The 21651-nt window shown below is 40.2% G+C and overlaps 1 protein-coding gene and 1 pseudogene across 29 annotated transcripts in view; one reads left to right on the plus strand and one right to left on the minus strand.

Annotated features, from left to right (window-relative positions):
- The window catches only part of Pbrm1 (polybromo 1), a 98761-nt gene extending 77118 nt beyond the window's left edge, over positions 1–21643 (minus strand). For 18 of the 29 annotated variants that reach the window (XM_041662422.1, XM_041662431.1, XM_041662415.1 and 15 more), the window contains exons 1-8: positions 21506–21643; positions 18060–18199; positions 17732–17855; positions 15292–15444; positions 14554–14651; positions 10657–10804; positions 8164–8301; positions 4083–4199 (exon numbers count right to left, since the gene is read on the minus strand). In XM_041662422.1, coding sequence (XP_041518356.1) covers positions 4083–4199; positions 8164–8301; positions 10657–10804; positions 14554–14651; positions 15292–15444; positions 17732–17779 — 702 coding nt within the window. In that variant the 5' untranslated portion in view covers positions 17780–17855; positions 18060–18199; positions 21506–21643. Of the gene's footprint in view, positions 1–4082; positions 4200–8163; positions 8302–10656; positions 10805–14553; positions 14652–15291; positions 15445–17731; positions 17856–18059; positions 18200–21505 lie in introns of those variants that run through there. The other 11 variants (XM_041662432.1, XM_041662429.1, XM_041662421.1 and 8 more) reach the window with 5 other exon arrangements.
- LOC121455048 lies at positions 1994–2614 on the plus strand (annotated as a pseudogene).
- Positions 21644–21651: the final 8 nt, after the last annotated feature.

Consider the following 21651-nt stretch of genomic DNA (forward strand, 5'->3'; position numbering starts at 1 on the left):
TCCAATTCAGAGGATCTAACACACTCTCCTCTCTTCCACAGTCACTAGGTACACAAGGCACATAGACAGACACACAGGCAAAAGGCCTCTACTCATATTAAATTAAAAAAAAAAAAGCCATCTTCCAGTCAAGTAAAATTACAAATTATGCTTTCTGTTGAGGCCATGAAGAATATCACTTGGCTACCTTTAGTGATGTGGGATTCCCCTCCGTATGCTGTGAATATGATTTATTACCATTGGTTAAAAAAGAAGTTGCTTTGGTCTATGGCAGGGTAGAATATAGCCAGACTGTAAGAGATATATAGAGAGAGTAGGTGGAGTCAGAGAGATGCCACGCCATGTAGCTGCTGAAGGAGAAAGATGCTGGAACCTTACTGGTAAGCCACAGTCTTGAAGTGATAAGCAGATTAATAGAAATGGGTTAATTTAAGATGTAAGAGTTACTTAATAAGAAGCCTGAGCTAATAGGCCAAACAGTGTTGTAACTAATATAGTTTGTATGTGATTATTTGAGTCTAAGTGGCTGGGAAACCAACGTGCAGTCTCCATTTACAAATAGAGCCAAATGTGGAGAACTACATCCACATAAAACCTGAGAGAGCTTGGGAAGGAATTCTAGACAAAAAAGAACAGAGTTAGGCATGGCTTCTTGGTAGCAGCATTTTCTTGGGTGGGCTCTGTTTGCTGGAGGCAAGCAGAGGTACAGCTCCTTTAAAAGAAAGCTTCTTGACTCAGCATTAGTAGCAAAAAAATGCATGGCTTCTTTAACCATGGGTTCTGGTTCCTGCTGGAAGCATGAACTTTGACTCTTTCGGGTGGTCCTGCACTTAAATGTGGTTCCTGAGCAGTATGTCACAAATTGCTTAAAGGCGACAAAGACCCGCTATGTCTCTAGAGCTAGGACGGTGAGCATGATTCGCAGAGGCGGCAAACATACAGCCAACATGCTGGACTGGGCAGAGACAACAGGCAAAGCTGCTTGTCAATCCTAGCCATGTCCGCTTAGCATTCTTTCTCCCTCTCCTCTCCTCTCCTCTCCTCTCCTGTCCTCTCCTCCCTCCCTCCCTCCCTCTTTCTTTCAAACTCCCCCCACCTCCCTGTGAGACAGGGTTTCTCTATAGCTTTGGAGCCTGTCCTGGAACTAGCTGTTGTAGACCAAGTGGCACCACCACCACCAGGCCTCTATTAGAGGTCTTTTAAGTCTGAGTCTGTCCTATTGTGTATCAGAAATCCTTTCCTGACCAGGACCATTTTTTTTTCTTTTGAAATAAGTAAGTGGGGGCAGTGGTGGCGCACACCTTTAATCCCAGCACTCGGGAGGCAGAGGCAGACAGATCTCTGTGAGTACGAGGCCAGCCAGGTCTACAGGAGCTAGTTCCAGGACAAAGCTACAGAAGTTCTCCAAAGCTACAGAAAAACCATGCCTTGAAAAACAAAAACAAAAAAAACCCTCTAAACAAGACATAGTGTATTTAAAAAATGTACGTAGGCTTAGGAGAGAGAAGAAAAAGAATACAGTTATAAAAAGAAGTAAAGTTTTTAAAGAGACAGTAAAAGTAATATAAAAGAGTCAGACATTCATAGATAAAAGGAATAAAAATAAATACTAAAAGGTAACAAAATAAAAAATAAGCCACATAAAGATGAAAAATACAGAGTCTGAATTATGCATATTATTGTGTTTTCTTTGAATTTTTTGATGGCAGAGAGACATTTGATTCTGGGAGCTGCTAAATTAAACCAATGTAAAGATATCATGACTTCAAATTTTGAGTCTAAGGATATGTTACTTTGGAAAAGAGGTTCTACTTCTGTTTCCACAGAAGAATCTGTGGATTCCTTCCAGGCTAATGTGGTTTGATGGAACAAGACCCCCTGAAAGGTCTCTGTGAACCCTAAAATACTTTACGCAACATATAGTAGGAAGTGGTTTGGAAAAAACAATGCCCAAATTCCCAAAATGGTTGTTTATAAATGTTTGTTTCCCTTTTCCTGTAAGAGGCCAGAGGTGACCTGTGAAGATGGTTCGCTACTCTCTTGACCCAAAAAACCCTACAAAATCATGCAAATCGAGAGGATCAAACCTTAGAGTTCACTTTAAGAATACCCATGAAAGGGCCCAGGCCATCAAGGATATGCAAATTCAAAAATCCACCAAGCATCTAAAAGATGTCACTTTGAAGAAGCAGTGTGACGGTACATGGGTGAAGTCGGTAGGTAGGTGCGCCCAGGCCAAGCAGTGGGGCTGGACACAGGGTCAGTGGTCCAATAACAATGTGGAATTTTTGCTGCACATGCTGAAAAATGCAGAGAGCAATGCTGAACTGCAGGGTTTAGATGTGGACTCTCTAGTCATTGAACACATCCAGATAACAAAACACCTATGATGCGCTGACGAACTTACAGGGCTCATGGCCAGATTAACCCTTTTATGAGCTCCTCATGCCACATCAAGATGATCCTCACTGAAAAGGAACAGATTGTTCCAAAGCCAGAAAAGGAGGCTGCACAGAAGAAAAAGATATCCCAGAAGAAACTGAAGAAATAAAAACTTATGGCACAGGAACAAATTCAGCATAAAATAAATGCAGACAAAAGTAAAAATAGATAAATAAACAAATAATGTTTGTTTTCGTTTAAAGAGAGATATAATAAAGAGATGAATACTTTGGTATGGAACTTAGTCTACTGATACAAATTTAAGGTAAGTTTTGTTATACGTATATTTCTACTCTTGTTTATTGTATTGTTTATACAGCTCATTTAAACATGTAATATATTAAAATTATGGATTAATAGTTATTTATAATAGTCAAACTGTAGTCTTGTTAGTAAGGTTTTCTACAGAGATCTATTTCAGTTAATCTTCAACACTTCAAAGACCTACAGAATATGGCATTTAAAATGTTTTAAGAACCTAAGACTTTTCTTGACAGTAAGACATGTCTGCTCTGGCAGCACCAATTACTTCAAGAGGATGATGGGCATCAAAGAGGCTCCTTATAGAGTTTGGTAGCCATTTGGGCAAGAAAACTGCTCCTGGATTGCTTAAAGGTATGCTTGACATGCAGGACCCACAGAAAAATGACTGGTAAACTTGCCTAAAGATGAGACGGTCCTTCGGGGTTCCTGCTTCATGAAAGAGTCTGCCAGATATTCTGCAGGACACAGAAGAAAGTGACTGACAAATTGCCAAATATAGGCGAAACAGTCTTTCAAATTTCCTGCTTCATGGAAAAGTCTGCCAGATACTATGGGCCTGTGGGTTGAAGATGGATGCCCCAACATTACAGAAGAACTTTGGGTGACTGTCCAGGCAGCAGGATGTCTGTAAATTCTAGAGTTTTGGAAGTTGCTTATAATGCACTCCCCTGTTTACTTAGGTAATATATCTCTCTGGGGTCTTTGAAGAGTTGAAGACAGTTATAGTCTTCCTTAGTTATGATAAAAGATATCTGTTTTATTATATGTAGTTTTACTTTGTTAAAGTTAAAACCTTCCTTTTTATTTAGACAGAAAAGGGGAGATGATGTGGGATTCCCCTCTGTATGCTGTGAATATTATTACCATTGGTTAATAAAGAAGTTGTTCTGGTCTATGTCAGGGCAGAATATAGCCAGGCCGGAAGAGATATAGAGAGAGAATAGACAAAGTCATAGAGATGCCATGTAGCTGCCAAAGGAGAATGATGCTGGAACCTTACCGGTAGGCCACAGCCTTGTGGTAATACTCAGATTAATAGAAATTGGTTAATTTAAGATGTAAGAGTTACTTAATAACAAACTTGAGCTAAACTGGACAGTGGTGGCACACTCCTTTAATCCCAGCACTCGGGAGACAGAGGCAGGTGGATATCTGTGAGTTCAAGGCCAGCCTGCAAACAGCATTGTAATTAATATCATTTCTGTGTGATTCCTTGGATCTCGGCAGCTGAGAAACCAATGTGCAGTCTCCATCTACATTACTTAACCTGTAGCACTTAACCTTTAATCTTATTTTACTTATTAGTATCTAATAAAATTCTTAAAGTACTTAAAAATAAATACTTTAATTCATTTATCATTGATCATATCTCTTACCACTTTGGAAGGCAGTTTCTGAAAAAGTTCACTGATGAGCCGTCCTGATGGATTTGTGGCTACAACTATGGCTTCAAGAAGCTGCTCTAGGACCTCCTTTAGGTAACCTGGAGAAGACTAGAGGGCAAAGAGGGACAGGGAGAGAAACAAATCCATACATAAGTGCCAAATAGGAAACAATTTTTAAGATTACGAAGCTAATTCTAAAGAGCAAATACTGCACAATATTTATCCTAAGTTCAAGTTTCAAGAGTACATTAGAAATGCTTGCCAGGCGGTGGTGGCGCACCCCTTTAATCCCAGCACTCGGGAGGCAGAGGCAGGCAGATCTCTGTGAGCTCGAGACCAGCCTGGTCTACAAGAGCTAGTTCCAGGACAGGCTCCAAAACCACAGAGAAACCCTGTCTCAAAAAACCAAAAAAAAAAAAAAAAAAAAGAGAAATGCTCTAGTGTAGGCACAGGCTTGTGGCTAAGAAAGACTAAGTGAACTTGTGAAGCTCTTTGAAATATTTCTGTAATTAAGTCTCCTGGATCAGGTCCTACAATGAATCTTAAATTTGTAATAAACATTGTAAAATAAAAGTAGCATATATGTGAATGTGGAAATTCATATCCTTAAAACTAGAGAAAACATGCCCCATAATAATACTTGACTACTCTGTTCCTCATAGCTCCTCAAATCAAGTAAAAATCTATTGGACCTTCCTTGTTACCTAGTCTCTCTGGGTCTGTGAATTGTAGCACGGTTATCCTTTACAGTCGGGAGAATGTGTGTGTGTGTGTGGGTGGGGTGACACACATGGTTCTCCCTGAAAAGGAGAAATAGAAGAGATCTTATGGGTAAACTGGGGGATGGTGGATTGGGAACATGAGGGAATGAATTGAGGGGAGGATGAAGAGGAAGAGTACTGAAAGAAACAACCTAAAAGGGGGGAAATTTCAGGGTCAAATACAGTCCTGGTGCAAGAGAAACTCCCAGGAATCTACAAGGATGATCCCAGCTAAGATTCCTAGCAACAGTGGATACATAGCTTGAACTGGTCATCTTCTGTGACCAGGCAAGACTTCCAATGGAGGGACTGGGACACCAACCAGCCACACAATCTTTCACCCACAGTCTGTCCTGCCTATGGGATGTGCTGGGCTAAGGGTGGCAGATTGCTGGAGTGGTCAACCAATGACTGGTCCAGCCTGAGACCCATGCCGTAAGAGTGAACCCACCCCTGACACAGCCTAGAGTGCTAGGACCCAGAGGTTGGATGACCCAGAGGCCTAGGATAGAACCAACCACGATTGGAGAAAAAAGTCAGCATATGATGCCTAACAATATTTTGCTATACTCATAGACTGAGACTCAGAGAGCCTCCATCCAGTAACTTATAGAAAACAGATGCAGAGACCCACAGTCAAACATTAGGCTGAGCTCAGGGAATCCTGATGAAGAGAGGGAGGAGGGATTATATGAGCCAGAAGGTTCAAGGATATCACAAAAAAAACAAACAAACAAAAAAAAAAACAAAAAACAAAAACCGCACAGAAACAACTAACCTGGGCTCATAGGAGCTCAGAGTCTGAACCAACAATCAGGGAGCCTGCATGGGACTCTCTACATATATGTGACAGTTGTGTAACTTGGTCTACTTATGGGACTCAGGGGCTGTCCATAAGGCTTTGGCTAGCTTTTGGAAACCTATTCCTCATACTGGGTTGCCTTGCTCAGTCTTAATACAAGGGGAAGTGCTTAGTCTTACAGCAACTTGATATGTCACGCTTTGTTGATGCCCATGGGAGGCCTGTCCCTTTCTGAACAGAAACAGAGGAGGAATAAGTAAAATAAATAAAATAATTTATGTTCTAATTAAAATTTTGTAGCAGAACAAAATAAGACAATTTTACCTTAAATAAAAACTAGGAGCTAAAAAATGCCTTCCCCTTTAAAAAAAAAAAAACCCTTATAAATATATATTTTTTAAAAAGCCCAGAATTTTCAACAAATATGAACATGCAAGATTTCTCCATTTTTTTGGGCCGGGCATCAGTGATGGCACATGCCTTTAACTCCAGCACTCAGGAGGCAGAGGAGGCGCATCTGTGTGAGTTCAAGGCCAGGTTGTTCTACAGAGCAAATTCCAGGACAGGCTCCAAAGCTACATAGAGAAACCTGTCTCAAAAGACAAACAAAAATATTTCTATTTCTCATTATTTATGCAAATGAAAAAAAGGCAGGCAAGTCCTTTGCTGAGATGAGTTTCAGCAGGAAAGGTCAAGAAATGAGAGAGGGTAGAAGGGAACCAAAAAACCCAAAATGCATTGTTTACATGTATGAAAGTATCAGAAATAAAAAAATTTATAAGGCTAAGCTCTAAATTTTATTTTCTGGCTATAGAAAGGCTGGGGCTTCAGCAAGCCACATTCTGCTAATTAATTCTTTATTTGCCTTCTTGGATACTTGGAACACAACTGGTACACAGACATACACGTAGGCAAACACCTACACACATAATTTCTTAAAATTTTTTCAGCCAGGCGGTGGTGGTGCACACTTTTAATCCTAGCACTTGGGAGGCAGAGGTAGGCGGATCTCTGTGAGTTCGAGGGCAGCCTGGTCTTACAGAGTGAGTTCCAGCACAGCCAGGGTTGTTACACAGAGAAATCCTGTTTTGAAAAACCAATCCAAACCAAACAAATAAGAAAACAAGTAAAAATTTATTTCTAGGGGACTGGAGAGATGGCTCAGTAGTTAAGAGGACTAGCTGTTCTTCCGGAGGACCTGAGTTCAATTCCCAGCAGCTCACAACTGTCTTTAACTCCAGTTCCAGGAGATCTGACACCCTCACAGAGACAAACATGCAGGCAAAATACCAAAGCACAAAAAATAAAAATAAGTAATTTAAAAAGAAAAAAACTATTTCTAAGCACAGGTAAGAGCAACTGTAAAATTTCTGAGTTCAGAACACACGTGGCATGCCCTAAGATCACACAGTAAATAGTGATCTATTAAAATATTCCTGCCGGGGCTGTGGTGGTGCACGCCTTTAATCCCAGCACTCGGGAGGCAGAGGCAGGCAGATCTCTGTGAGTTCGAGGCCAGCCTGGTCTACAAGAGCTAGTTCCAGGACAGGCTCCAAAGCTACAGAGAAACCCTGTCTCGAAAAACTAAAAAAATAAATAAATAAATAAAATAAAAAATAAATAAAAAATATTCCTGACAGCTGCTTACAGAGACTTTTATCAGGCATCACTATTAAGTCTATTTAATTCCTTTAAAGATAATGACAAAATACCTGACAAGTACAATTTTTCTTCAATTTTATCTTTTTCTCCCTCACTCTCTTTTCCAGATACTGGCCAAAAGACTAAGCATCTCTCCTAGTCACTCTTCTCTGAAGGTGCTCTCCCTTTATGCCATGCAGCCACTTGTCACCCTCCCTACAAAACGAATGACTTTCTTTCTTCCTCTCTTCCACTTACCTCCTCCCAGTAGCTGCCAAGATCTCCAGCTTGTTTGTTGTTTCTCCTCTCAGTTCTAACTGTCCTCTAGCTTGAAAAAGTAAGGCATTCCTAACTAAGGCGATTCACCCAGCTCTTCCAAACTTTAATCACAACACTACCTACACTTACCCACTATTTCAATCTAGCAATACTGAATTGAACTAGCCCTTGAAAATATCATGATTTTTAAAACTGAGCAGGAAATATACATTAATATAAACAGTTTATAAAAACACCCATGAAGCCGGGCGATGGTGGCGCACGCCTTTAATCCCAGCACTCGGGAGGCAGAGGCAGGCGGATCTCTGTGAGTTCGAGACCAGCCTGGTCTACAGAGCTAGTTCCAGGACAGGCTCCAAAGCCACAGAGAAACCCTGTCTCGAAAAACCAAAAAAAAAAAAAAAAAAAACCCATGAATAACACTGAGTAACATTGTCCAGGATGTTTAAAATTACACGAAACTGGAGTGAGGTTCTCTAACTTAATGTTAACTTACCCTCTCAACTACCAATATAACTTCCCACAACAGCCCAGAAAAATTAGTTATCCCTACTTCCCAAGCTATCCATGCTGCTACATGCACACTTACGCCTTCAGTTCCTTGATTGTCTTGTCCATCTTCATCATCATCTTCATCATCTGCTTCTCCTTTTTGAACAAATTCATTTCTTGTTCGAAGGTACAAATCCCAGAGTTTACAAGCAGCTTTATATTCAGGGGACTCTGGCTATGTATCCATTAGCAAAGAGAAGAGAAAGGAACATTACTTTTATCGGTAATGGCTAGTTTTAAAGAATCCTGTTCAACAGAGATTGGTATTTTGAGGCAAATTTGAAAATATAATTATTACAATTATTTCAAAAAATTCTTTTTTTTTGGTTTTTTTCCGAGACAGGGTTTTGGCTGTAGTTCTATAGCCAGTCCTGGAACTAGCTCTTATAGACCAGGCTGGCCTCGAACTCACAGAGATCCGTCTGCCTCTGCCTCCCGAGTGCTGGGATTAAAGGCATGAGCCACCACCACCCGGCGTTATTTCAAAATTCTTATGATTAGAAGATAGAAGATACACAGGACTTCATTAACTTTCTAAAAAAAAAAAAAAAAGAAAGTGCATTTTAAGGGCATTCTTGAATAAATTTACAGAGATACTTGAGGCAGAAGACAAATGATTTGTTAACTTAAAATTAATTACTAATAATAAGAAAGTCACTATAAAAGAAATAACTGATGAAATTGCTTCTATTTTATAACAGACTAACAGTAAACTTCAAAAACTTGAAAGAATTAAACTATCTAAAAAAATACCTATTGCATATCACCATAGAACCTTCATCTGGTGATGGATGGAGACAGAGACCCACATTGGAGCACTGGACTGAGCTCCCAAGGTCCAAATGTGAAGCAGAAGGAGGGAGAACATGAGCAAGGAAGTCAGGACCACGAGGGGTGCACCCACCCACTGGGACAGTGGGACTGATCTAACGGGAGCTCACCAAGGCCAGCTGGACTGGGACTGAAAAAGCATAGGATAAAACCGGACTCTCTGAACATGGCGGACAATGAGGGCTGCTGAGAAGCCAAGGACAATGGCACTGGGTTTTGATCCTACTGCATGTACTGGCTTTGTGGGAGCCTAGCCTGTTTGGATGCTCACCTTCCTAGACCTGGATGGAGCGTGGCGGACCTTGGACTTCCCACAGAGCAGGGAACCCTGACTGCTCTTTGGACTGGAGAGGGAGGGGGGAGTGGGGGGGGGAAGGAGGCGGGGAGGAGGCAGAAATTAAAAAAAAAAAAAGTATAAAAAAATACCTAAATACACAAAAGCAAGAAAGGGTTTCAAAGAAACAAAGATGAGAGGAAAGTCTAATGAAAGAGCTGTGCTGGTCTGAAGGAAAACAGCTCTCCTAGGCTCACAGAAAGTGGCACTATTGAAAGTGTGGTTGGAGGAAATGTGTCACTGGAGTTGGGAATCTGAGGTTCAGACACTCAAGCCAGTCCCAGTGTCATTTGCTTCCTGTTGCCCACAGATCCAGATGTAGGACTCTCAGTTACCTCTCCAGATATTTGAAACGTAATTTAAAAACGGTTAGCATTCAAAATACTTTTAATTCCCAGAACATAAAAATAAAGAGACAATTGAAGAAATACAAGCAAAATATTTGAGGAATCTATGAAAGAAATGAAGCAAAAATCCCTAAAAAAAAAAAAAAAATCACATGAATGATGTCTCTTTACTAATCAAAGAAATGCAAGCCAGGAATATTTGCAATGCAAGTTAGAGACCAGCCAGTCTTGGTTACACATTGAGATCTTGCCTCAAGAAAACAAAACAAAGCTGGGAGATGGCGGCACACACCTTTAATCCCAGCACTTGGGAGGCAGAGGCAGATGGATCTCTGTGAGTTCGAGACCAGCCTGTTCTACAAGAGCTAGTTCCAGGACAGGAACCAAAGCTACAGAGAAACCCTGTCTCGAAAAACCAAAAGAAAAAACAAAACAAAACAAAAAATTAAAAATTTCCCCCAACCAACTATTCTAACAAAAATCAAAACAATAATAAAAGAAGACAGAAGAAACTACTTCTTATCTGAATGATTGCTAAATATTAAAAAGCTAGCTAGGGGCTACAAAAATAGCTCAGCGGTTTAGAGCAATAACTGATCTTACAAAGGACCAGTTTGGTTCCAAGCATTCACACAACAGCTCACAACTATCTGGAACTCGCTTTAGAGGATCTGATGGGCTCTCTTCCAGCCTCTGGGCATTACACATACACAATGTACTTATACACATATAGGCAAAATATGCATACACATTATATGCGTATAATATAATATGTATAATATAGAACATATATCTTTTCTAAGTATATATAAAAAGATGTACATATTAAACAATCACTAGACATCGTGGCCTACACCTATAATCCTAGTACTTTGAAGATGGAAGCAAGAGGATCAGAAGCTCAAGGTCAGCCAATATCTATATAGTACTCCCCAATAAAATAAAAATTTAAAATTTAAAAGGTGAAAAAACAAACAATTATAAAATTTGATACTTTCCAAATCTGATGTTTTCTTACCTTATAATAGGCCTTTGCATTGTTAAAAAGCAACTGGAAGTCTGCAGTAAGCACATTAACGTCATCATACTCTTCCATTTTAAGTTTCTGTTGGATTTTCATCAAGTCAATGGGCTGAGAAACCACTTCATAATAGTCTGGTTGATTTCTGTTATAATTTAAATATCTTTTAATGACATTAATTCAAAACAAATAAAGTTTTATTTCAAAACTATCTGTGTAATATTCAACATACCAAGCAACAAATCTAATTAGAATTTTACCAAGAAACTTTATTACTAGACCTCATTACTAGAGCTAAAAAGAAATAACAAAAGCAAGGCACAGATGTGTTCTCTTTTCAAAATATGTATAGTCATACAAAAAAAATCTAAGTTAACATCAATGATCAACTTTATATGCTAAGTATCTAATGTTAAAGTTACCAGAACTAAATCCATGCCATGGTTTCCTCTAGGAAAATGATTTACATTTCCTTATTTTCAAAGTGGCTCAAAACAAAAGCCAAAGCTCTTTATAAAAACTACACAATGAGCCAAGTGTAATGGCACATACTTTTAATCCCAACACTGAAGGCAGAGACAGGTGGATCTCTGTGAGTTCGAGGCCAGCCTGGTCTACAAGACCTAGTTCCAGGACTACATCAAAACCCTGTCTTGAAAAACCAAACCAAACCAACAAAACAAAACAAAACAAAAAACTATTTTACCAGATGGCACATGGTTTTGTCTTGTTCTAATTACTCTGACAGAATTACCTCTGATCATGGCAGTGCCTGCCAGGCTTCTCTACTGTTTCATTTGTACTTTATGGGGAAATACCTTCAGAAAACCCATTCCAAATCATAGTTTCAATTTACTCAATTATTATGTTCATATGGATTCCTGAGTTCCCACTATACAAAATGGGTTAAAGACTACTATGACAATTACGATTATTGTTTTTGAGACAGGGTCTCCCAAGGTTGTGCTGAATCTCATCATGTAGAATGGCCTTGACCTCAGACAGAATCACCTGCCTCTCAATGCTACCACACATGGCCTATGTTAATATCAAACTGCTTTAATGTCTGGCTGGTGGGTATCCTTTTAAGGTATTTTCTATGTTTTGTATTCATTTTTCATGTTTTGAGATAGGTTTTTCGAGACAGGGTTTCTCTGTCTAACAGTCCTGGGTATCCTAGAACTCACACTGTAGACCATACTGGCCTTGAACTCACAGAGATTCACCTGCCTCTGAAGGCATGCACCACCACCACCCAGTGTTAAAACTACTTCCAGGGGGCTGGAGAGATGACTCAGAGGTTAAGAGCACTGGCTATTCTTCCAGAGGACCTGAGTTCAATTCCCAGCAACCACATGGTAGCTCACAAACACCTGTAATAAGATCTGGTGCCCTCTTCTGACATGTTGTATGCATAACAAATAAATAAATAAATAAATCTTTTTTTAAAAACAACAACAACAACAAAAAAAAAACTACTTCCAGCTCTTCTGGAGGAATACTATTTAGTGGCTCATATCAGAGGAGAACAACAAAGAACCATCTTGGCCTGATACTGATATAGACGGGTGGTACTTAAAGACTTTCTCAGAATGAGCATTAAGACCTTGATAATTTGATGTCCAAGATGGCTCTTCATTTGGGCCAAGAGTTTATTCTTTCTTGCTACTATTGGACCAAAACATCCTTTCATGCTTGTAGGTAGACAACATCTGTAAGCAACTGAGTCTCTACTAAGGACATGGACCTGAAGAAGTAAGCAAAGTAGTGCTTCATAATTCTAGAATTACCATACTGACCAAAAAAAAAAGGGGGGGGGATGGATCATACAATATTATCAAAACTGAGATCCTTTTCTTTCAAAATGCATGGCTTTACACATATTTTCACTAAAATTAAACAGACACAATAGTATAAAAGGGTTGGGACTGTAGCTCAGGCTTAAAAGTGTTTGCCTAGCATATACAAAGCCCTAGGTTCATTCACCAGTACTGCAAAAGCCAACAAACAACAAAAATAAAAAGTATGATCTAGACTCAACAACACCATTCGTGTTTTTATAAACCCATCCAGACTTTTCTTCACAGGAATATGCAAACAAAACTTAACATAAATAGTGCTGTGTAGTACACCTTCTTTTGTAACAGCTTTTCTCCTTCTAAAATAAGAAAGGACACCTTGACATAATACGACCACAGAGAACAAAGATCAATTAATGTTTAAGCCAGAACACTAAGAAACACTAACCTTGATGTACAGGACCTGTTAACTACTTCAAAGCCACTTTCCCTTCTCAGAGGATGATGGCATTTGAATACACAGACCATATTTCCCAGTCCTACTACAGTTACGCTTTAGCCAACACAAACGCTAAAGTGTGTCATGTTCAGCTTACATCCCTAATGCAGCCTCCCTTTCCCTGCCATCTGAGGGTCGTTATAGCGAATCACCTTGGATCATGATGATACCCCAAGGACAGAAGAACAAGGACATACACAACATGTCCCTGAAGACTCTGCCGGGCAGGTCTTCCAACACAAAAGAAATTTCTCTTTTGTTTCAACCACTGCTACAAGAAAACAAACCTTAATACATTCTAAAGTTACCAAAATAAAGTCTCAAAAGAGATTCACAGCCAGTGTGGTGGTGGTTCATACCTGTAAACCTAGCACTCAGGAGGCTGAGGCATAAAACACTGAAAAAACATGTGAGTCACTTAGGCATAAGGCCCATATCTTCAAAACTGCAAGGTAACAGTACTCCAGCTTCCACAGTCTGCACCTGCACTTCTCAGTACTAGTGGGCTGGTAGAAAGCAGCAAGCAGAGGGGTATACATTTTTCCTTAATATTTTATTTTATTTTTAATTATGTGTACATGTGTCAGTGTGGGTTTGTGCATGTTGAGCACAGTGTCCAGAACAGGATGCCAGAAGAGGAAGTCAAATCACCTGAAGCTGAAGTTACAGGTGGTTCTGAGCTGCCTGACATGGGTCCTCTGAAGGGCAGTATACTTCCGTAATCCCTAAACTATCTATCTCTCCAGACCCCAGGGCATACCTTTCCTATGAAGAGTTTTATGTAACATAATGGTTAAGAACACAGGCATCATAGAAAACATGAGTTTTAAGTTGGGCAGTGGTGGCGCACGCCTTTAATCCCAGCACTCGGGAGGCAGAGGCAGGCGGATCTTTGTGAGTTCCAGGCCAACCTGGTCTACAAGAGCTAGTTCCAGGGAAATCCTGTCTCGAAAAAAAAAAAAAAAAAAAAAAAGAAAGAAAGAAAAACATGAATGAGTTTGAACTCTATCTTTTAGAACTTGTGGAAGTTCCTATCTGTAAACTGTGATGTCAATTTCTTTTTTTTTTTTTGAATTTTTCGAGACAGGGTTTCTCCGTAGTTTTTGGTTCCTATCCTGGAACTAGCTCTTGTAGACCAGGCTGGCCTCAAACTCACAGAGATCCGCCTGCCTCTGCCTCCCAAATGCTGGGATTAAAGGCGTGTGCCACCACTGTCCGGCTTGTGATGTCAATTTCTAAAAAGCATTTATGTAACATGTATAGAGAATGCATGGCACTCAGGCAAGCAATATATCTCGTAGTAAAGGCACTTGCCACCAAGCCTAACAACCCGAGCTCAATCCTTGAGACTCACATGAGGAAGGCAAAAAAATCAACTCCTACAACTTCTCAGTATGCACAATATAGCCCGCATACACACATAAATAAATAAACAAATATCTTGATGAATAAGACTGAAATTAAGATAGACTAAAAGACCAAACTGAATCCCAGACTTAAACCACTCCTTATGAAGGAAAACTCTATTAGCGAACACTTTGCCTTAGACCCTGTGTCAAATCCTCCCTTTGGACATAATAAGTGTTCCCAACTCACCTCCGCTTTGGTGCCCTGATGAACAGTTCACAGAGGAGTCTGCCCTGCTCATCCTTATAGTCTCGGATGGTGTTATAGAGTTCATGGCACACAGCAATCTACACAAAAGAAGAAAAGAAAAATCTTCAAAATCCAATGAAAATCTAAGGATTATCAACAATTCTTTAATAAAAACATCTCTATAAAAGTAAAACAGAAAAACCCTCAAATTACCCAATGGGATCCCATGTCTGAAATATGATGAAAAGACATATTCTTTAAAATAATGTTCGGGAGGCAGAAGCAGAAGATAGCTCTACTTTAAAGCCAACGTGGTCTACATGGTGAGTTGCAGGCCAGTCAGGGCTATATAGTAAGACTCTGTCTCAGAATACTTAAATAAATATATACATAAACAGACAGAAAATACTCTTGCTTTTGTTTATATTATACACTGGACTCTATGTTCCATGTGAAAATGGAGCTAGCGACATAATGCCAAATCTCAATCACTTGAACATGACAGGCACACAATTTTTGCTGAATGAATATATAACATCAAACACTGATATTTTCGTCTCAAAATAGTACATTACACTATTACTTTTAAGACTTGTGACTAAATATATATTTTCATAAGAGAAAGAAACGTATCAAACCAGAGGGAAAAGAAGGCTATGTAGTTCAATTCCTTCAAAAAAGGAAGTGTAGGCAAACCACAAGAAAGCAGGCAGATACCACAAAGCCTTAGTTACTCACAGGATCTACAGTTGGAAGATTGGACAGTCTTCGCCTTTTCCTGCTTGGGCCTGGTGTGGGCACAGAATGGTGCCCATCATCAAAGTCTCCACTAACACTGCTGGAAGGGGAGGTAGCTCTTCTTCTCTTGGAACCCATGGAATCCAACTTCTTCTATAAGAAATAATTAGCAAAGTACTTATATTAATCTTCAACAATGTCAACAAACTCTCAGCTAGGCATATACCACCAAACTTCTGGTTGATTTAAAATAATTTGTTCCAGAGGAATTTAACTAGCTCTAAGTTCTTTTGTTAATTTAAATCTCGGACTTCAGTGTTTAAGCCTTTTACTCATCAGAGTAATTAATACACTATCAAACACGGATAGGGCAGATATAGCAAAAGTATACAAATTTATATGTCAATAATTCTAAATTATTCAACCACTTCTTGCCCCCGATTTATCCTGGAATGTGGCTTCCTAATCCATATGCAGTCTTTTTAAAAAAAATTATTATTTTTGATGTATATGGGTGTTATGCCTGCCTAAGTAAGTATCTATGCACCACATGTGTGCCTGATGCTGAAGGGGGCCAGAAGAGGGCATCAGATCCTCTGCATTGGAGGTTACAACTGGTTGTGAGCTGCCAAGTAGGTGCTGGGAAATGAACCCAGCACCTCTGGAAAAGCAGCCAGCACTCTTAACCACTGCGCCATCTTTCCAGTTGCCCATGTGTAGCCTTTATGGTGTGCTGGAAACACTGATCTCTAAGATCTAAGACCCCCGAGGCAGCTAAATAAGCAAAAGCTCTAGGGTTATTACAAAGGGTTAGCAGCCTTATCGGCTTTCCTGCATGTCTTACAATTACACCCATTACCTAAATGGGCCATAGTGTAGGGGCAAAATCCAAGAAGCGTTACCTAAGGCAATGAGTGGTGCAAAAGGGGGTGGAAAGGTGACCTTTCTAGCACTGCAGAAGTACCCTAAAAATGAATTCTCCACTTACAGCAGAATTCATAAAAAATATCCCTATGAAACATATTCTCCCCTATATTTTATCTGGGAAGAACTAGCAATCTGTGCCTTGAACTCTTTTATTAAGTCTTCCCTCTCAGTTCAATGACTGACACTGTACTCACAGATTTTGAAAATAGCTTTGAAACTCATTAGGTGATCTGGAAGAATGTTATATACATGGGCTCTTTTTGGAAGCACATAAACATCTGCTCTTGGCTTTAGGCTGCATGACATTTTCGTTTGTTTGTTGGCTTTCGATACTTCTTAATTATTTGCAGTACTGGGGCCTGAATGTAGGCCTCACACATGATAGGAAAGCTCTCTAATCCAGAAGAAACTGAGAGTGTGTGTGGTTGTGTGTGCACGCACATCATAGGTTTTGTTGCATGTCTTCCTTTAGCACTGTCCACCTTTTTATTGAAAAAGGGCTGTTCACTAAACCTGGAGTCAGTGAGTACATGAGACCTACCTATCCCTGCCCCTCCAGTGAGGGGCTACAGACACTACACCGTGACACATGGCTTTTAGGTGGGTGCTGGGTATCTAAACTTAGTCCTCACATTTACACAGCAAGTTAAGATAAGACACTTTTCTTTGCTGGGCATAGTGGTGCATGCTTTTAATACCAGCACTTGAGAAGCTGGAGGCCAGCCTGGTCTACCTATTGAGTTCTAAGTCAGTCATGGATACATAGTGTCTCAAATAAAACAAGAACAAAAGAAAAAAAATTATTCTTAATATAACTTTACAATATATTCATTTGGCAATAATGTAAGGAATGCAACCACTGGAATAATTTACTGCAGGTAAAGGGTATAGGCCCTGGAAGCTCTACAATGCTTATATAATTGAACAGCAGTATCAAATAGAGCATTGTAATTTCAAAGAACTTTTCTAAAGTTCTTTCTAAAAGTTAACAGCAGACCCAGTTTCACTCAACATTTGGTTTCAGGAAACTCAGACAGTAGCAGCTAAACAAAAAGAACAGTAGAGCACTAGCTGCCAGTACCACAGGGAAGAAAACTGGGGATCACCAGGAAACAAAGAGGAACAAAACAAAACAAAAAAAAAAAACCCTAAGCAACTAAGAAACAAAAGGGGGCTCCTATCTCTTGCTCTGAACTAAAGTTCACACACTGTTAAAGGAACAGTGATCACGTTCCTTCCTCTAGGCTTCAGTTGGTTACTAAGTATATTAGTTTGAAATTGACTAAAAGTGGTTAAAAGCTTCTACAAATGTTCTGTTGTTGCTGTTTACTTTATAAATGACTGCTAACTGATCACAGTCCCACGAATTAATGAAATTAAGGATTAACCCTTGGAAACATTGATAAACACAGGAGGGATTCAGATAGGAGGAATTATAAAAATTCAGAATGTTGGAAGGGAAAAGGTAAAGAATGACAGGAACAGAAAAGGGTGAAGATGATCAGTAATTTACCAGCTTTACCAGAGCACAACCAGCGCCTCGAAAAGCCAATCTCCTCATTATGTCTGAAGGCCAAATGAAGCCAGTGAGAGAAGATAAAGTTTTATAAGTGCTTATTCGGTTAGTTTATTCAGAACTGAAAGAGAAGAACAAGGCAGAGAAAAGGGACATAGGAGTATAAATGAGCATAAACAGACAGGAAACATAACATTCAAATAGAGCTGCTAAAGAAAAAGAAACAGGCATATCAGTTCCCAGGTGATCTGACATTTCTTCCATTTAAAAACCAAATGCTTCCACATGCTTTAGAAACGTCTCGCTGAGTTTCACCTTTACTCACATGAAATGACTGTCAATTCCAGGAATGAAGCATGCCTGCCCAAGTGCCCCCTAGTCAATAAGAGCAGAGTTCAATCACAGAGCTGGAATGGAGAGTGAACACATGTGGGAGGCTCACATGTGACACCAAGTGTTGGCAAGCTGGAACAAACCAAGAACGGCTCATGAGAGCAAACTCTACAAAATTCTTCCTCCCCTCCACCCAAGTATCAGAAAAAAATATTTCTTTCCAAAAGTTCTACCTGTTCTGGAAAGACATAGATAACATTCAAGTTTAGCAGAATTTTAAAAAGTCTACAATTACTTTACTTCAAAATTACTGCTTTTTCTACTGCACTGGAAAACAAATGACAAAAGTGTAAATTATTAGTGCTGAGTACGTTGAAGTTTTAGATGATCTACTAGCCCAAATCCTTTAATCATTAATACACTTTCAAAAGATAAGAAAAAGATGTAAGGGAAGGATGGTTTTGATTTTACTTATTCAAAGGATGTATTTTACAAGAAACAATGGATCTATACTCAAGAGTCCCTCTTATTTATGTTTGTTGCTACCCAAATCACAACTTCTTAGTTCTATTTCTTCATCTTTAAATGAAAACAAGGACTGGGCCAACAGCTAAATTGGAAGAGGGGTTGCTTATCAAGTGGGAGGTCCAACGCTCAATCCCCAGCAGCAAGTGGAACTAACTGGGTGTGGTGGTACTTGGTAACACCACCCACTGAGGTAGAGACAAAAGCCTAAGAGTTCAAGGTCATCTCAAAATAAAAAACAAGATAAAAACAGTAAAGTATACCTATACCCTTTATTAGGGAAGACATTAAATTACTTTGGAATTTCAAAGCAAAACTCTTGAGCTCCCTAGGCACAAGAACTGGGTCCTCTTTATTTTTGAAGCCCCATCCTATAAACAATGCAGGAAATAAAATAAGTATGCTAAAAATGCATGAGATGTTTAAAACAAAAGTTTGTGTAATTTAAAAATGGTCTCTAAGCATCACTTCACTATTTCTATCTATAAGCAGAAAATAAAATGATTCTGGAATTTAATTCTAGATGTTAGGATGGCCTTATTTATAGTCAAAAATCCACGAGTCTAACAATGAATGTGGACGCTTCCAGTGGACAAATACTTTAGTGATCTGGGGAGATAGCAAAGTCAGAGTGCCTGCCATGCAAGCATAAGGGCTTGAGCGGAGGTCACCAGCACCCACATACAAGGCAGGCACAGCTGTCGGGACCTGTGACCCCAATACTGAGAGAACGGGAGAGAAGTAAAGATAGGAGGCTCACTGGGCAAGCTCCAGGTCTAACAAGAGTTCTTGCTTAAAAAATAAGGTAGCCCTGGAGTGATGGCTACTCTTCTAGAGGACTTGGTTGGATAAGATTTCTAGCACCTACATGGCAGCCATAACTATCCCCAGCTCCAGTTCCAGGGGACCATCTTCTGGTTTCTTCAGGCATTAGGCACATGGAGTTAAAACATCCATACACAGAAAATAAAAATGAATAGACTTCAACATAAATGAAAGCAGAAAGCAATAGAAGAAGATAATGCCATGGAGCTCTAATCTCTACATACACATGCCCACATAGACAAAAATAAGTTTTCTTTTTTTAAAAAAAGAAAATGTGTAATTGTGCAAGTAGTTAGTATAGCCAAATATCTGACAACTTACTAACATTCAATATTTTTTTTTTTTAGTACTACAACACACACTTTAAAAATCTTGGTTAAAAAGATGACTCAAAGACCAAAAAAAGCAAGTAATTATAATCATACTTCCCACAGGAAGACCATCCATTTGTCATTTAAGCCTTTAATATTTATGCCTCAGTTGTTGTCTTTTGTTGGTTTCTTTTCCTTTCTGCAACAGGGTTTCACACATCCCAAGCCAGTGTCAGTCTCCTGCCTCACATGCTAAATGCCAGGACTACAATCATGTGCCACCATGCCCATTTTAGGCAGTGTGGAGGAACTGACCTACTGCTTCACACATATACCAGACAAGCACTCTACCAACTGAACTCCACACCAGCCCGACTATCTTCTCCATAAACAAAGTGATAAAAAAAAACAATATTCAACAACTGTGTTCTAACATAAAGAAGGTTACCACATCAGCATTCATGTTTGATATCCTAATAACGGTCTGTTACAGATACATAGTTTCCGTATCTTGAGGAGTTTGGTAAAGCACTATAATGATCTATATTTCACACTCCAATGGAGAAGTCAAGATACGTCTATTCTCATTGGTGCCTTTGCACATACACACTCGTTACTATTTTCATCGCAAACATTTCTTCAGAAGATACTATCCTCACTGTCCCCACCCTCCAGCAGCGGCAAATGCAGCACTCAGGAGACTGGCAGGAGATCATAAACTTGTCAACCTGGCAACAAAGAAAGGCCAGGTCAAAGATAAAAAAGGATACTTTCCAATCTTTCACTTCCAATATTAAAAACTACTAAAGCAAAAGCTAGTCTTTAATTTCTATACCGAGTCAAATCCACTTCTGAATTATATTTGGAAAAAGGAGTATTACTAAATAAGGGGGCGAATGATACTTGGAAACACTTTGTTTCACTGGCAAAAGGTGTCCCTATGCAACCTAAGCTGAACTGACACCTGCCATCGCCCTGCCTGGACCTCCCAAGGACTGGAACCAACAGGTGTATTCTACTGTGCCTGGCTCATAAAGTCATTTTTGAAAAGTCTGAGTTAACACAGCTTGAACCAACGTACACTTCTACAGTTATTCCTAGAATTTCTATACCCACGTTATTGCGTTTTTGTCATTTGTTTTCCAGGAATTTTGTATTTTTGCCCCATCTTTCAAATCAAAACTATTTTAATAGCAAGACTCACTTCGTTTTCAGAAAGTAAAAAACTTTGAGACGGAAAATACTTTTAAAACTAGAAAATAGTCTTGACGTTTTAGATAAGATGATGTATCTAACCTCTAAATAAATGTCTCACTGAAAAAAATACTCGGTTTGGGCAATCACACGGAAAGAGGGAAAAAAAAAACCAAACGAGGGAGTTTTTGCCGAACGCACAAGAAACAAAAAACCAAACACCATCAACAACAAAAAAGGAGGCCTTGCGAGGCGGAGGAAAAGAAGAGTTTGCCCGACCTGTCACTGCTTCTGGGGACTAAAGGAAACGTTGACAGCTTGGGAGCCGCCCCGCGACGGGCGGGAAAGCGCAGCGCGGGGAACTTCCGGGCCCCGGTTTGCCTTTGTCCCCGCCGGCAGGTGCGGCCGGGCTGCTGGGCCTGTCCCGAGGCCGCCGCCGAGCCCCGCCCCGCGCCCAGCCCGACCAGCGCGTCCGCACCACGGGGCGGGGCCTCCGCTACGGCTCCAGCCCGCCCGGGCCGACACAAAGGCCCGGCGGCCGGCCGAGGAGGAGCGGCCCCACCCGCCCCGGGCCCGGCCTTACCCCGCCGCTTCGCCGCCTGCAGCCCCGGCCGCGGTCCCCGACCGCCGCGCCCCGCCCCGTGGCCGCCACGGCTGCTATTGCTCCACTGGCCGCGGCCGCTGCCGTCGCTCAGGCGCACCCGCCGCCCTCACCCCTCCCAGTGCTGC

This window comes from Microtus oregoni, unplaced genomic scaffold (genome assembly GCF_018167655.1).
Source record: "Microtus oregoni isolate MIOR12 unplaced genomic scaffold, Mior012 000013F_ref0000133, whole genome shotgun sequence".
In the NCBI taxonomy this organism is placed as follows: domain Eukaryota; kingdom Metazoa; phylum Chordata; class Mammalia; order Rodentia; family Cricetidae; genus Microtus; species Microtus oregoni.